General features: G+C 38.4%; 1 protein-coding gene across 1 annotated transcript in view; it reads right to left on the bottom strand.

The window, feature by feature from the left end:
• LOC146318051 (neuropilin-1a-like) overlaps positions 1 to 17,683 on the bottom strand; it is a 108,766-nt gene that overhangs the window by 19,555 nt on the left and 71,528 nt on the right. Inside the window, exons 7-10 of the mRNA XM_084731449.1 lie at positions 11,939 to 12,094; positions 10,509 to 10,653; positions 1,157 to 1,332; positions 791 to 946 (exon numbers count right to left, since the gene is read on the bottom strand). Coding sequence (XP_084587575.1) covers positions 791 to 946; positions 1,157 to 1,332; positions 10,509 to 10,653; positions 11,939 to 12,094 — 633 coding nt within the window. The remainder of the gene's footprint in view (positions 1 to 790; positions 947 to 1,156; positions 1,333 to 10,508; positions 10,654 to 11,938; positions 12,095 to 17,683) is intronic.

The raw sequence follows: 17,683 nt of genomic DNA on the forward strand, positions 1-17,683 counted from the left end.
CACAAAAATAAAGACTGACTAACTGTAAGTCAAAGAATAAATAACAAAATAATAGCCACCTTACTTCCAGGCTGAGTCAGGCTTAAGACTCATGTTACCATGGTAACAATCAATCACCACTGACTGATCAGTAGCGCCCAACAACAAAACAGAAGGAAACATGGCTCATAATTGCTCACATTGCTATGGAGACAGCAATGATCTTTGATGCTCCTCTCAGCGATGGGATTAACACTGTTTACTGTCATTTTTTTTCCAATATCAGATTTTTTTTCTTTGATAAACTTTCCCAGTAAAATGTCCTTGTAACTATTGACACATATTTCCTGCTAGGGTAAATCGAGCTGAGTGGCTGGATGTGGCCACTTGGTCTGACATTTTTTATTTTTGAAAAACGTCTTAATTTATAAGATAGTAAAGGATTAAACTGCTTTATGCAATGCATGAATTTAGATTTCTATCTGCAGTTTGACTATGTATTATATCTAAGCCATGGATAGATAGATAGGTTTAATTGCTTCTCCCACAGGGTTCAATAGAACTGACACCAAAGTCTGGCCCCAAGCACAAGTTAGTTTATGATGTAATGACCCTCACGTCCATTTTAGTTTCCTTGGAGAAAATGAGGAAGATTCAGAAACAGCTGGAAGAGCTGAAATGACACAGAGGCAAAAGATCTAAAGTCCCTCTGGACAGAGCTGCGGAGGGCAGCCCAGGGCCGAGGGAGATGGAGCTGTGGATGATGTGCTCCATAATGTACGTTATGTATGTGTGCACGAGTTGAACCAACCGTGGTCTTGGTGGTGTTTTCATCCTTGACGATGGTCCAGTCCTCTCCATCCAAGCTGTGTCCCACCCTGAACCTCTTCATGAAGACGTTCCTGTCGCGGTGTTTCCCTCCCTGGATCACAACACCACTCACCAACTTGTCCTGGCCCAGATCCACCTGCCAGGGAGGGCGACAGAGGGGAAAACTGGTCGGTTTGACTTTTGACAGACATTCTGACTCACTAACTGGCTGACTGACTTATTGATAAAAGAATCAACAGTACATTGTTGCTCTTCTTTGATTAAGTTCATTGTTTCTTGCTGCAGAAATAACCCCATTTACCCCACTGAAAATACAAGGTATGAAGGGAATCAATATTAAACCCACCTGTAGCCACTCGTTTTTGAAGGGCTGCTTGGTTTGCTGCCCTGTCCAACCTGACCTCCCCGTCAATAATCGTGCATTCTCAGCCACCCAGCCCCGGTCTGCGTACGATGAGGCGCTGATCTGAGCGTCTGAGATCTGACCTGACACCATCCCCAGCATCCCTGAACACGGGTAGTCTGTACAGAGAGAGGAAAAAGAGGGAAACAGTGGTGGATAAGAAACTTTTGAAAGGCGTACAGTATGATAAGAAAGGCTACTGTCATCCTTATCTTGTCACTGCATTAGTCAGCGGTTTTAGTTGATGCCCTCTGGGCGCTGCTGCAGTGTTTAAACTCAAGAGTAAGAACACTAGAGACTCATTTATCATGTGAGGAGTGAGACTGTTTGAACAGAACATGTAATGACGCAGTTTTTTGTGTGTATAGACCACATTCATACTGCATTATTTTGAGAAAATGATTTTAAAGTTGACAACTTGTGGTCTTAGTTGTAGCTCAGCTGTCACTACCATTAATACTAATATTACCAGCACTGGTGTCAAATTCTCCAAAATGGATGCGGCCATAGACAACAGACATAAGGTGTCTGCATACACTGATTCTATATTATTCTCCTGCTGCTTCTACTGTTACAAAAGCTGATAATAGAACTGCGTCAAAATATGCAGCCTTCTTGGTGTGCGTTCAGAAAAAAAAACCAGACAGTTAAAAGAAATTCAAAGGGCAGCGTTGCTTCAGGTGTTGGTGAGACAATGAAATACGATCCAGCAAGTCTAGCTCGAGTAGCAGATCCATCAGTTTGACGGATTATCAAATGCCAAAAACGCTGCACAGTGGTTCATAATATTCAGAGGAGGGACCTTAAAATTCTGCAAAATTATCACGAGGGAAACAGTAGAAAAACACTGTTAATCTCACAAAGTAATCGACCAGGAATGCGAGCTTGCATAAATTGAATTGGGCAAAGCAGCGCCTTGCTGGATGATAACATATTGCAGTGAAAGTTGAGCCAGGTTCAACTTCTTTGCCAGACTCTGACGGGGCAAAAAAGTTGACCCTGGTTCAACTTTGGTACCCCTGGATGTATTACTCAGACTGGACTTTCAGGATCAAGTCAAGTCAATTATTTATAAACACAAAATCAAAATGGGCTTAACTGTCTGTACAACACACGTCACACTCACATTATTATACATTTAAATGGATTCAAGAACAAATCCTAAGTATAAGGGATTCATTATGACTCCAACTAACAGTTCTTTTCATTATCTGTCCTTCTGCCTATTAATTTAAGATTAATAAATTAATTGTTTAGTCTATAAAATGAAAAAAGCTCATCCAATGTTGCAGAGCCTGAAGTCAAGTCTTCAAAATAGTTTCTTTTATTCAACCAACAGTCCAAAACCAAAAGATTCTTCATCATCATCATAAATGACAAACAGTGGCAGCAAATCTTCACATTTAAGAAGCTGAAACCAGCAAGTGTTTGACATTTTGCTCGAAAGAATAATTAAGCGCTGAGCAGAATAGCTGACAACTTCTTTCAATTAACTAATCAATTAACTGACTTGTTGTTGCAGCTTGAGGATTCACCGACATATTCAATGTGAAGTGTACGAAAGAAACAATGCTCAGCGGTTATCAAGGCAACTGCAACAGTAGTGGTGAATATGGTTTCCTGATGATGTGTCAGTCCCACATATGCCTGAATTTTATAAAGATAAAATTAGTTTTGAAGACAAAAAAAATGTAATATGAGAAAATTAAAAGAGATACCCTCACCTCCAAACTCTTCCTTTTAACACTAAAAAGGAACACATTATTAAAATGATCCCAGAGATTACAGTCAGAAGTAGAAGCGGATACCTCACTCTCCCTTTTTCACTGGAAGTTAAAGAAACTCAGAAACAATGCCATGTTTTATGATTCTGATATTGGAACTTTAGAATATTTGTTCTTTGCTTGAAATTATGTTAGATCTTTCTGGGAACTGTTTCAAAACTGGATATTTGAAAATGACTTTCCACTGCCCAAATTAGACGGTAACGATATCAAATTTAGAGTTATAATGTAATGGAAGATAAAAAAGGGAAATGATGCACAACAGTCTGACTATTTGTCCTCAGATTTAGATCTATTAATGCCAGATCACTGTTGTCCTCATGAATAAGTTAATAAACTTTGAAGAATACACCAAAATGTATTAAGCCCTTGTTATTTATAAAAAAGCATACATATATTGATTTCTGATTAGATCTCTGACCAGTTTATTTACTTGTGATTCTCAGAACATTTTCTTTTCTCCACATTACGGTATCAGAAGAAAGAAAACACAGTGCAGCTTACTGGCTGTTATATCACACTAGAGAAAAAAGGATTAAAACCTCATATTTTATCTTCTGCATCTACAGTCAAGCCTTCACACGAACTCATTTTTATGCAGTGTATTTTTAGTGTGAATGTCTCCTACTATTACAACTGAATGTTCTACTACAACGTGAAATTTGTACTTTTTGCATGTCCATCTGAGAGCACACGTTGTGAGAAGCCAGGAGGCAGCTGGTAGCAGAGTCCTTGGCAAATGTTGGAGGTTCAAAGTCTGGTCTCATGGGCTCTTGACACTGACAGACTTGCCTGTTGAAGGGGAGGCTACATGTGGCCTCGAGGCTATAAGACAATCTGCTGAACAGCCAGGCCAGTCTGCTTTCTCTAGTGTTGTTCATGTATCAGGAAATAAACTGGGATAATTACTGGAAAAATTACAGACTTAAGCTGTGCTTTTAGTTTTCTTGGAATGAGAAAACTTAATGAAACTCTAAAATATGTGGGCACAATGGTCTGGTCACTGCGAGCCAAGTTTAAATCCATTATCCACAACAAGCTAGATCTAATATCCGGGCTTAAACAGTTGCGGTCTCAGAGTGATATTTGTATTTGACAAATGCTTCCAGGGTTATATCTGAAACTTAACAACAGCTCCTGAGGATGTAAATTCCTCCGTAATGTGAATTTATGGCTACTCGTTGTTCTTTATGGAAAGCCCCCACAGTAATGTCTGTGTGTGTTCTTGTGTTTGTGTGCTTATAAGCACCAAATGTCCTCCCAGGGATAGAAAAAATAGGTTACATGAGCAGAAGTCACTTTGCTGTTGATGTATTTTATCACTTCTTTTAATTGCATGTTTTGTATTATAAGTTAAATATAGAAATTGGATTAAATTTGGGTCAAAATGTGGATTTAGTTTATGGTTTCCAGTACTTTCACACACTTTCCCAGTCATGTCGTTATATCTCCTGAATCACCTGTCTAGCACTCCACAGCCTGTTCTCCGATGAGTAAGAACCTAATATCTACTTTATGGAGCTCTCCTACTGAGAGTTGCTTGTAGCACATCAAGGACTAAGGTTTATATAATGTTAGAGGATGAGTAATGAGGCAGCATGATTTTCCTCTGCTCCCCTGTAATGAATAACGGTGTCCTTCTGTGGGAGTTTGCGCTCGCCTTGGAAGCGGTGATTATTTTAAATCAACAGAGAGCAGCAGGAGATTCTCATCCAGCAGCCAAAAAGATGTTAGTTTGATTCATGATGTGCAAAAGTGAGGAAATGTTATTAAGGGGAGAGTGTACGGTCCGAAAAAGGACTGCCAGCGTCCAGAGCCGAGCGCAGGTAAAACTTGTTTCCTCCAGAGTCTTTTTACATGAGGTGTTAATATTACTTTGTCTATTCCCTTGTAGAGATAAATTTAGTGTTTAGTGTAAAAATCCATCACAGGTTTAGGGATGTGCATGTAACATCTGTAAAAGGACATTTTTTCTTTTATTTCTTATATCTTTTTCTTTTTTTTCTTAAAGTTCACTAATTGTTAAACGAGACTAGGACAAAACCTATAACAGGCACGGGGTCTCACACTTCTGGAACAATTGCTAAAAGCAAAATAACATTTATCAAGTCACATATTACTTTTAGACTACATCCATTCAAGTTCAAAACAGTCAAGACAGTCAAAATACATTAGAGCCTGGTGGGAAAAAAAGGTGATTTAAGAGCTATGACAATGATATCACCAACAGGGGAATAAACCACATTAAAACCACGTTCACCTGAAGACAGGATCACTATAAATGATCTCCAGCTACACTGTATATTCTGTGGTACTAGCAATGCATTGATCAACAGAAAAATTATTTCAAAATAGAATATATATAATTTGTTACAGAGGTGGTCCACTGTAGTATCTATAATGCAAATTCCTGGATATTAAAATCCAGTGGTGGACAGTAGTGAAGTACATTTACTTGAGTACTGTACTTAGGTACATTTTTTGAGTATCTGTACTTTACTTGAATATTTTTTTTTTGGAAACTTCTGACTTTCACTCCACTACATTTCAAAGTCAAATATTGTACTTTTGACTCCATTACATTTGTAGGAAGGTTGTTTTTACTTTTCGACTGAGCTTTGAAGTCAGCTGTTGCTGTTTTTTCTTTTCTAAAATGCAGTTGGTCACATGCTGTGTTCCTCACAGAAGGAAACCAATCACAGTAGCTCCTCTCAAATGGGACTGATGTAAAAGTGGAAATACGTCATCCAGGCGCTCTCTGTAACAAGAACAAGCAAGTTCTCCCTCTGTCATTCAAACAAAAAGCGGTAATGGTGATGGCAGGAGAAAGACAAAATTAAACCTCAATATGTTATTATAATTATTCATTATTCCAAGTAGCTTTTAAAGTTGGATTTTTTTTTTTTATCATGGTGAAAAATACCACATAATTCATGTATATACTGCCTCTGAAGACAGAAAGAAATCTCAGTTATTTAACAGACTTGGAGAACTCCTTACAGTTATCTTCAATCTAATGTTATGATGTGATTTTAATACAGTTACATCAGAAAATGACAACAGCTGTCCTTTTTGGTTTTGATTGTATTTCTATTCTAAATGTTTTATAGGTGTTTCTATAGGCTTTGTGTAGCAGAGTGGTTCTACAAGCATCAGTGCATCATTAGATGGTTTCAGAGATGCTTTTGAACTGGTGACATCATCTCTGAGCTCACACAACCTAAAAAATAAATATGAACTGTAACATCATCAGTGTGGTAATACACCAGGCCAACCCTTTTATTTGGTTGGGCGCCTTGTTCTGTATTAGGCACCCTGCAAAAAATAAATAAATAAATAGAAAATAAATAAATAAATAAATAAAAGCGGCCTGTATGGCTGTCTCTGACTGGGTGTAGGATTTACTCCTGGTCTAAGTTTAGAGGAAGGCTTCAACAGTGTTGGTGCAGCAGGTCCCATCCTACCCCAAGTCCCCCCTTTGCAACCCGCCCTTGACTGTCGTCCTGTAAGGCATATGTGTCAAACTTAAGGCCCACGGGCCACATCCGGCCCGCGATTCAATTATATACGGCCCGCAAGATAATTTCATGTGTCTATTATGAATGGCCCGTCGGTAAATAGCGCTACCACCACTCATACTACAAGTCCCACAATGCACTGCGACAGCTGCCGCAACTCGAGAAATAAATCAGCTCGCTGTCGCGAAGACGCGAATTTCTGTCAAACGACAATGTAAACAGGCTCGTCTGTTCAGGCAACTGACTCAGTGCAAAGAAACACAAGTATATGTGGAGGGAGATGAGTGAGTGCTGATGGAGACAATAAGGCTGATCCACAGCAGAGTGAGTGAGAGAGAATGAGTGAGAGAGAGGGAGAGAGAGAGAGAGAGAGAGAGAGAGAGAGAGAGAGAGAGAGAGAGAGAGCGAGAGAGAGAGCAAGCACTGGCTTGAACTTAGTCTATAATCATCTGCTGGACCTATATATACTAACTTCTGCACCTGTGACATCATCTGTGATGTCATCATCTGTGACGTCACAGCACATGCTGATGCTGACACAGCTGATGACATCACAGTGATGTCACAGGTGCAGAAGTTAGTATATATAGGTTGAGCAGATGATTATAGACTAAGTTCAAGCCAACCCGCTCCCTTACAGGATGACTTGGGGGGTGGGTTGCCAACAGGCCCCGTGGCTACGAAGGTTGTACTCGTAGCCTGAGTGTTCCGTGTAGAACACTCATAGGGGCCTGTTGCACCAGGAAGGTCTAAGCCTTCCTCTGGCTGAACGCAACCCGCTCCCTTACAGGATGATGGTCAAGGGCGGGTTGCAAAGGGGGGACTTGTGGTAGGATGGGACCTGCTGCACCAACACTGTTGAAGCCTTCCTCTAAACTTAGACCAGGGATGAATCCTACGCCCAGTCAGAGACAGCCATACAGGCCGCTTTTATTTATTTATTTAATTATTGTATTTTTTTTTTTTTTTTTGCAGGATGCCTAATACAGAACAAGCTGCCCAACCAAATAAAAGGGTTGGCCTGTTTTATTACCTCACTGATGACGTTACAGTTCACATATGTTTTTTTTAGGTTATGTCATCTCAGAGATGATGTCACCAGTTCAAAAGCATCAGCATGTACTGTGACATCATGATGTCATGACAACATGATGATGTCAAGGTTGATGACATCACAGATGATGTCACAGCTGATGACATCACAGTGATGTCACAGGTGCAGAAGTTAGTATATATAGGTTGAGCAGATGATTATAGATTAAGTTCAAGCCAACCCGCTCCCTTACAGGATGACTTGGGGGGCGGGTTGCCAACAGGCCCCGTGGCTACGAAGGTTGTACTCGTAGCCTGAGTGTTCCGTGTAGAACACTCATAGGGGCCTGTTGCACCAGGAAGGTCTAAGCCTTCCTCTGGTTGAATGCAACCCGTTACCTTACAGGATGACAGTCAAGGGCGGGTTGCAAAAGGGTCTTAGGGCAAGATGGGACCTGCTCAGTGGTGGACAGTAGTGAAGTACATTTACTTGAGTACTGTACCTAAGGACATCTTTTGAGTATCTGTACTTTACTTGAGTATTTGTTTTTTTCACTCCACTACATTTCAAAGTCAAATATTGTACTTTTGACTCCACTACATTTGTAGGAATGTTGTTGTTATTTTTCGACTGATCTTTGAAGTCAGCTGTTGGTGTTTTTTCTTTTCTAAAATGCAATTGGTCACATGCTGTGTTCCTCACAGAAAGAAACCAATCACAGTAGCTCCTCTCAAATGGGACTGATGTAGAAGTGGAAATACGTCATCCAGGCGCTCTCTGTAACAAGCACAAGCAAGTTCTCCCTCTGTCATTCAAACAAAAAGCGGTAATGGTGACGGCAGGAGAAAGACAAAATTAAATCTCAAGATGTTATTATAATTATTCATTATTCCAGGTAGCTTTTAAAGTTGGATTGTTTTTATTGGGGTGAAAAATACCACATAATTCATGTATATACTGCCTCTGAAGACAGAAAGAAATCTCAGTTATTTAACAGACTTGGAGAACTCCTTACAGTTATCTTCAATCTAATGTTATGATGTGATTTTAATACAGTTACATCAGAAAATGACGAGAGCTGTCCTTTTTGGTTTTGATTGTATTTCTATGCTAAATGTTTTATAGGTGTTTCTATAGGCTTTGTGTAGCAGAGTGGTTCTACAAGCATCAGTGCATCATTAGATATTTTCAGAGTTACAAGCTTCTGTAAATGCATCATGAAAACAATACAGCATGTATTGATATTAAAAAATGTACTTTGTAATTTGTACTTTTGAATACTTAAGTATCTTTAAAAACATGTACTTCTGAATACTTAAGTATTTTTAAAAGCAAGAACCCTAGTACTTTAACTCAAGTAAAATTTTGACTGAGCAACTTTTACTTGTAGTTGAGTAATATTTAACCAGGAGTATCTATACTTTGACTCAAGTACTGGGGTTGAGTACTTTGTCCACCACTGGACCTGCTGCACCAACACTGTTGAAGCCTTCCTCTAAACTTAGACCAGGGATGAATTCTACGCCCAGTCAGAGACAGCCATACAGGCCGCTTTTATTTATTTATTTAATTATTGTATTTTTTTTTTTTTTTTTGCAGGATGCCTAATACAGAACAAGCTGCCCAACCAAATAAAAGGGTTGGCCTGTTTTATTACCTCACTGATGACGTTACAGTTCACATATTTTTTTTTAGGTTATGTCATCTCAGAGATGATGTCACCAGTTCAAAAGCATCAGCATGTACAGTGACATCATGATGTCATGACAACATGATGATGTCAAGGTTGATGACATCACAGATGATGTCACAGCTGATGACATCACAGTGATGTCACAGGTGCAGAAGTTAGTATATATAGGTCTAGCAGATGATTATAGACTAAGTTCAAGCCAACCCGCTCCCTTACAGGATGACTTGGGGGGCGGGTTGCCAACAGGCCCCGTGGCTACGAAGGTTGTACTCGTAGCCTGAGTGTTCCGTGTAGAACACTCATAGGGGCCTGTTGCACCAGGAAGGTCTAAGCCTTCCTCTGGCTGAACACACACATATATATATATATATATATATATATATATGTATATATATACATATATATATATATATGTATATATATATATATATATATATATACATATATATTTATATACACACATTATACTATACTAAAGCAGCACATCATATGACATTATCAAGCTATATCCAAGTGCAAAAAAGGTTATAAAAGTAGTTGCGAGAACAATACTTTTCAGTCATATCTTGGAATATTTATTTTGACATAAAATATTTTTATTGTCAAAACAGTTTTCATTCTGTAGAGCAGCAGTCAGTGGAGAAAGGGCTGGTCTGCTGATGAAGTTAAAAAATTAAAGGGTAAAGTAAAAGTGCTTAAATAAAGGAAATTTAGTACTTTTCACTTCATCCATTGTTTAAATTTGGATGTTACAAAAAACAGATAAGATAAAAAAAAGTCTAAAAATAATAAGCATTTTCCATGGACAATGGTGGAAACTGGTCTTAGTTATTGTTAAGCCAAAAGGTTAATTTTAGCAAGTGCATGTATTGTGTGTCTCTGTGTGTTTTGCATAGGTAGTTGTGAAAAAAAAGTCCAGTGGCTGTTCTGTACTGTTCTTCTGCACTTCTGCAGTGTTTAAATGCGAGGTAATATATTAGAAATTGGGAAGAGAGAAATCAAATGAGTGTGGGTGTGAGCAGATACCCACGCTGTCTATAGATATGTGTTAGATTACATAAGATTTAGATTACATCAAACTTAAATATTCCCTGTGGTGACAGGGAAAGTTAATTAAGAAAGAAAAAATGCATGAAATATATGAATGAAATATGCAAAAGTGTGGGGAAAAATAAATCCATACATGAAGAGTTCAACTTTGGAGTGAGGCCTAATATCATGTACATCATGTGTGAGTTTGTCTACCGTGTGTGTTTGCTAACATTACCTGATGTTCTGCAGCCATAGATCTCAAAGCGCATACAGATTCCCTGTTCCCAGGATAAGGGCCGGATGCGGATGTAACGAGCCAGAGTCTGTTTGGGGAGGAAGGAGCGCACTTCATCTGTCGGGTTGTGATTCCCCTGAAAGATCTGAAAAAATACAGCAGAAAATATTAAGAATTAGTGCTTTTGTTACTTCTTCTACTGATATTATCAGTGATGCTACTGTTACTGCCATTTTCTATTCATTATCTGGTGCAATACAACTTTTTATTATCTCTCAGTATCACGCCAACTTACTTTTCAATTTAATTGTCAGGACTACTTTTTCTATTTTAGCTCATGTTTGCACTTACTTTATCTAGTCACAGTTAGGCACAGTTTCTTTGCATTTACTCCCTATATACTTTATATTTTCCCTAATATTTGATGCTATGTCGTTGTTTCTTCTTATGTTACTGTAATTTTGGAGCAATCTGGCACAAGAACTTCCTTTGTGATGGACAAAATATCTTATCTCGGTACAGCTGTTTTTCTATGATTGTACTACTGCTACAGAAATGAGTGCTGGTACAGCTGCCACAAGAGGCATTATAACCACTACTACAACACTGTGACCTCTACTGCCACTGGTAACTCTACTACCAGTACTTTGACTGCTGCCATGTCACCTGCTGTGGCTTCTACTGTCTCTTTCTATTACTGCTACTGTTCCTGCCTCAGCTACTGTGTTTGAGATGCTTTTTTGTATTGAGGTCACACATGACTGCAGTGTGTCTAAACACTGCATTCATGCACATAAAAACATCAGCTGCGGCGTTGTTTTGCAGCAGCATGTGGTCAAAAAGACTTTTAATCACTGAGCTTGCAGGCTGTTTTCTGTATCACAGTAGCCTACATTATATTCCTCTGGCCCACATCTACTGTATGTTGTTATTCAAAGTGCCTGAATACTGCACGACATGTGTACAGTAACAATCAGCTGACTGTAAATTTCCTACAGTAAATTCCTGGTATCTTGTGCTCAAAGTAGAATCTAGTCTGACCTATACTGACATAATGAAGCTGTTCAACAGGACATTGGAAGCCAAATTTAGCACCCTAGAACAATTTGTTTGTTCCTAACCTAATGTACTTCTACCACATCTATCAATGTGTTGATTAGTGAGAAACCAGTGTTCTTAAGACAACTTCCAGACCAGTGCTCCACTGAAGAAATGGATTGTGATTTTGATGAGAGAAGTGGGATGTAAAGCAGACTTTCAGCGCACTCATTTTCTGTCAGATTAGTGATGCTGCCAAAGGCTGTCAGCCTTGAAAAACATTGATTCAGCCACCCACACTTCAGTCCCCATTGATTAGAATGCAGAGTCCTTCATTACTCATCAATATTAGATAGCTGTGTGCTGTTACAGCATCAGTGACTCATCATTACCTTCTGCTTCGAGCCCTCCTTCACAGTCACCCAGTCCTCTCCCGTCGAGCTAACGTCCACTTTGTATGAGCGAACAAAGTAGTGCTTCTTGGTCTCTTTGGAGATCGCTCCCTGTGTTCCGATGGCTGTGACGTATCGGAGAAACCCCAAATCCACCTGGAAACACAGTGAAAACAAGCACTAGTTAATGGACAAATTCAGACAGGATTATAGGAAAGGCATTTCTGCAATTGCCTCTGGTACTCTACTGCGAGTAACTATGACAAAACAGAAATTCCAGTTTAATTTACACATACAGTTGTATATCCACATAAGTCAGCTGTGAGCCCTGAACACTGCATGTTATGAATGAGAGTAGAAGGTCCAAAGTAGCCACGGTGTCTGTTTTGATTGTGCTTTTACTACAAGTCAAGAGAAATAGAAAACATGTCGGTTTTAGCTCCAGTTTTTATTTGACTTTATACTGTTTACAATTTTCATTATTAGAAGGTAGATCAGCTCAATTTATGTGATTTATTGACTGTTAAAATACCCTCTGCTCTGGGCATTCTTTGAATCGGCAGACAGTCACACCAAACTCCATTCTAAAATCAGGTGTTTTAAGGTAGGGCTATATTTCTTTTCACAGTAAAAACTTACTTCCTGATTCACTTTGATCTACATTTATAATCGGTACACCATCAACATCATTAACTAATCTGTGATGAAGTGTTTGTCATGAACATACACTGAACATCGACTGGTGCAACACTGCAGTATTTGTTTTCACCAGATGAAAGTGATGTACATGGTTCATACCACGTAGTCTACTTCTATTAAATTATATTTCCAATTACATTAATTATTTAAAAATAATTTCTTGGGGTGTCCCCAGTGGGGGATACATGTTATCCCTGCTGCATAACACAAGTTGTGGATCCTCGAGTGGATCGAACTCTCATATGTGACAGTTGTGATGATGACTGCACTTCACACTTGTAGTAACACAGTTGGAATAAATCCAGTTCAATCAAACCAAACTGTGAAGAACTTGCTATCACTACTGTTCGCTATAGCTTTAGCAATATATCTGCTGAGTCTTGTGGAAGACTCTGGTCATGTGCAATGACTGCATGGGCAGAGTGCGCGCAGGTAAGGAGGTATGTAGACGTGAGTGAAATGATTGGATGGGCTTATTTCAAGCCTGCGACAGCTACAGATACGGGATAATTTTTGTTTTTCTGTCAGTGCATTTGATTCACTGATTGCTGTTGGGATGTAAATAGAATTTCAACAACCATAACTTCTGAAATACATCTATTCTAATTAAAGTTCAGATTTAATTTGAATTAAAACATTTTTTGGAACAGTAGTAGTAATTGAGTTCATCTGACAGGACACATCAGATGGAAGAAGTTACGAACTGCTGGTCTCGTGGCTAAAGAAGGGGATTTGTGATGGAAAATCCAGATGGAGACCGCAAATGAGAAAAGCCCCCCCCCCCTTACAACAAGTACTGTCAAAAAACACTTCAGAAAGAAACTGAAACCTCTGAAGATGCAAAAGTTTTGATTTTTAAAGCCTGATTTATCCCCAGTCTGCTCAAGCGCTAGGTTGTGTTTGTTGATCTTAACGTGTCAAAGTGTGTAAAAGAGAGGCACATTTTCTGCTGAAAAGGAACCTTATCTTGGAGTTTCTTCTCCAAAAAAAATACAATTTGAAGCTAAAATGTATAACCAACTTATACAAAAACAGCCAAAGTATGATCCTACAATTACAACACTGTCCTGTACCATGTTTCACTTGAAGCATATGGGAAAAAAGAGGCTCAGATCTCATTAATTATACTGTGATCCGTCCATAAGTAGACAGTGAAAAATCAGAGCAGGACACTGGAGAGATCGCCAGCCCCCATTTGTTCAGACAGCCGCCTCGCTACCACATAACAAATACCTTCACAGGAACATTATGCATTTGGTATCCTGCACTAGTAAACTGCTGACAAGTATTGTTAAGTCATGATCATTTTCTCTTCAAATAGCCACTTAAACCTGGTGAGATGAGCTGCTGACAGCTTAAAAATCCTCTCGATCATTTTAGGTTCCATTTTGGCCTTGATGAGAAACCCTGAAGTCTTTTTTTTCTTTAAAATTCACTTTAAAAAAAAGAGAAACTATAAAAGATGTTCATGCTTTTCATATGATTCTCTTCATGCTACTTATTGATTTTGATTTAATGCACGGATGTGTTTTCACATTATCAATAAATCCGTCTTTTCCTAGAAAGGGACGGAGCATGACATGTGATTTGGAGTTTAATTTAGGTTTGCTGGACACACTGAGCGCTCCTGATCCACAGGATGTTCTTTTATGAGAAGTGCGTGTGTGTGACATCAAACTCATTTAAAGCATACCAGACATTGTGTATGTGTGAGTGTGTGGGAACCAGCTCAGGATCAATTTAACGGTTGTCCACCCGCATCACTAATGACTAGTGTGTGGCCTGTGGTGTGTGTGTGTGTGTGTGTGTGTGTGTGTGTGTGTGTGTGTGTGTGTGTTTGTAACGCTCTGGGTTGAGAGGTTGTGTAAGACCAACAGCAGATTTTATGAGAAACTGAACAACCGAGGATTAAATATATAACAACTGGACTAAAAAATAGCTACATGGTACATGCAGCACTTGAAAAGAGTCAATTTAATGTCAGCATTTCAGGAAACATGCTTGTTTTACCAAAATTTAAAAGAGCAGATTTGTCATTTTAATCTTAATTTTAATCTTAATCTTTTTTCCTCTCTCTCACCAGGCTCAACACAAAGTGTAATATTTATCTAAAAATCCTGTATGTCAGACACGTTTCTGATGAGTTCATAGAGCATCGTTATCATGAAAAAGGTTTCAGTGTAATCAAAAATGTAATCATGCAAAACCTTGACAATGAAACTGTAATCTAATTACACGCTGCAAAAGTAATGATTATGAGTAACAGCTGATTATAGTTATTTCTTTTTTGTAATTTAATTCTTTGTAATCACTGTTTAAGGACAGTGTGTGTACAAACACACAAAATCAATGAGATTATCTAAAGCACAGTCTTCTCAGGACAGGCTTTAAGATTACTGTCTTAAATATATATATTTTTGTTGGTAATCTGTATTAAAACATTGAATATCTCATTTTCAAATGAAACTCTTCAGTTGCAAACAGTGTAAGAAGCTTCACCCAGCCTCCACCTACAGTTTTGTTTTTTTAACGTCATAAAAACTCCACAGACAATGACAGTTCTCTACTAAAACAAGGCAATTAGCTGTCAGCTTAAAGTAGGCAAAATTTCTCTGATGTCTGAGGGGAATTTCCCAGTTTGATTGTATGACTAGACAGACTAAATGCATTGTCTTGTGTCTGATTGAGTTATACGCAGAATAGTAAACAACCTCACAAACAGAGACCCGAGTCTCAGGACACATTCGCCAGTTATCCTGAAAATATTCCACCTCACACAAGTATTTTAACTTTCAGACAAAGGGGTAACACAGAGTAACTTGATTTTCTTTTTAAATAAACAAGTATGATTGTCCTTATTTCATGAGCTGTTTCACTTGTTCAAAGCAATTCTTTAAATAAGTAACTCCAAGAGAAATTACAGTGACATTATCGCATCTCATGGATATACTTCTTCCAGTTTCCTCATGAAATTATGATCTAGGGGCTAAATAACAGATAAAAAGACTTGTGCAGATGGCCGAGGCATTTTATCTCAGCGCAGCAAAGAAGCGTCCAGAAACAAGGCAGTTCAAAGTGCTTGAAAAGAAAAAAGATAAAAAAGAGATTAATAAAAAAGATAGCTATCATCAAAGAGAGCAGCAGTGATAACATAAAGCCTTACAGTGGTCTTTTTAAATGAGTGATTCTCAGGGGTATACTGTCCACAAGTTAAATCTAAAATTAAAAAATAATTCTCTCAGACTGAATGTAGCTCCATATATACAGTAGTTATCACATCAAGTTCCACTATACTGCATTAAAGCATGAAGTGGATTCATTTTCATAACTGTGTATTAAATGAAGCGATGCTCCATTTGACTTCCATTTCAATCCACTTCAACTTAACAAAATTGTTTGTTTGTTGAGTTTGGAAATTAGCAGTTGCATACCAAAATACACAGCGCTTCAGTATGTGGGCTGCCTGTAATACATGGTGTGTAATTATATTACCATAGAGACGTTGCCGCTGTGATACTGTACATGCATGGGAAGGGACCGAGGGCCATTATTTAACTTCTCCCGCTGTTGCTTTTTAAGGAAAAGAGAAGAAAATAGCTCCTCTGTGTGGGCTCTGAGACTGACAAGGAGACCTCTGGGAAACCGTGTTTCGTGGGACTGCTCGCTGGCGTTTCCCAGCTGCCTTCTGATTTGTATTCTCATGAGATGTGTCCCCCTAACACAACACATATTGTACATGACAGAGACATATATAGTAAGGTTTGTTGTGAAATTAGATTATCGGGCTGTTACGTAGTTTCTGTCGTTCATTATAGCATCAAGAGATGCGTTAAGAAATTAAATTAAGTGGTTTCTAATCATTATAGCTTTTTTAGCTTCCTTAAAATTAAGCAATGTCCTTGTGACTGGTTATGTCCCTGGTGTGGACAGTTCACAGTGAAAAGTCAAGAATTATTTTGTGTAACAGTAATATTTTTCTTTCTTTCTTGTCCTTTGAATCATCTTATGATTCCTCAGATTTACTTTGGCCAAGACCCCAGTCTGGCCAGCAGCAGATTGTAAATATTAGGCACTTTCATTGCACGCAATCCAGGTTAACAGTGTGAGCATTTCAGCACATTTCTAACCTGCTGAAAGTACTCCTGCCACTTTAACAATACTTGTCTGATGTTTCTTTTGTCTTGGCTATAAGTTAAAAATATAAGCTGTCACGTCTTTGTAAGTGGGTGTGTGTGTGCAACCCTCAGAAGTAATCGTTCTGTCTTTTCAGTGATCATACAAGGAGATATATTTCTCTATCGACAGTTGCCTCAAAAGAGTTTAATGCAGCATAGGTGCAGTTGTCAGGGAGAATCTAAGGGATGGGTCCCTCTTGATATTTAAAACATGTGTGTTTGAACATGTTTTGTCAAAGATGAAAGTACCAGAGGACTTTTATTTTGACAAACTAGTTGCCTGAGAGCCAAATTATACTTTGAATTGTGTTTTCCTTTACATAAATAAAGGTATTCCTCCTATAAACTGATGCAGAAAAGGCGCATGGAAAAATCTACAATCACATCAGAAAGTGAATCCTGAAATCCACTGGTGGATGAGTGACAGAAAACTAATCTGTAAGTGCTTTGATAATCCATTGTTTACATCACTTTTAAAGTGAAAATGCTCTTGTGAGGACTTGGTGGTTTGCTTTGTCTTATGTGACAGTAAACTGAATATCTCTGGGTTCTTGAGTGCTGCTAAAAGAATTAATTTGAGAGCATCAGCTTAGACTTAAGAAATTGCATTGGGCATTTTTTCCTTTTAATTGCTTGATGGGCAAAAACAAAACAGACACCAGCCCGATTTTTCTGTCATATAACGATGAACTCCTGTATCTCTGTAACTCATGTATATTTATATAAACAGTATATTAGAGATGAAAAGTGTTCTGAGATAACTTCTGCTATGATTTGGTGCAATATAAATAAAACTGACTTTATTTAAACTGGCTTTTGCCCCTTTACTGCAACAATTGTGCTGATAAAGCTAACAGCATTATGTAATTTA

Source organism: Lutjanus erythropterus, chromosome 12 (genome assembly GCF_056507025.1).
Source record: "Lutjanus erythropterus isolate fLutEry1 chromosome 12, fLutEry1.hap2, whole genome shotgun sequence".
Lineage (NCBI taxonomy): Eukaryota > Metazoa > Chordata > Actinopteri > Lutjaniformes > Lutjanidae > Lutjanus > Lutjanus erythropterus.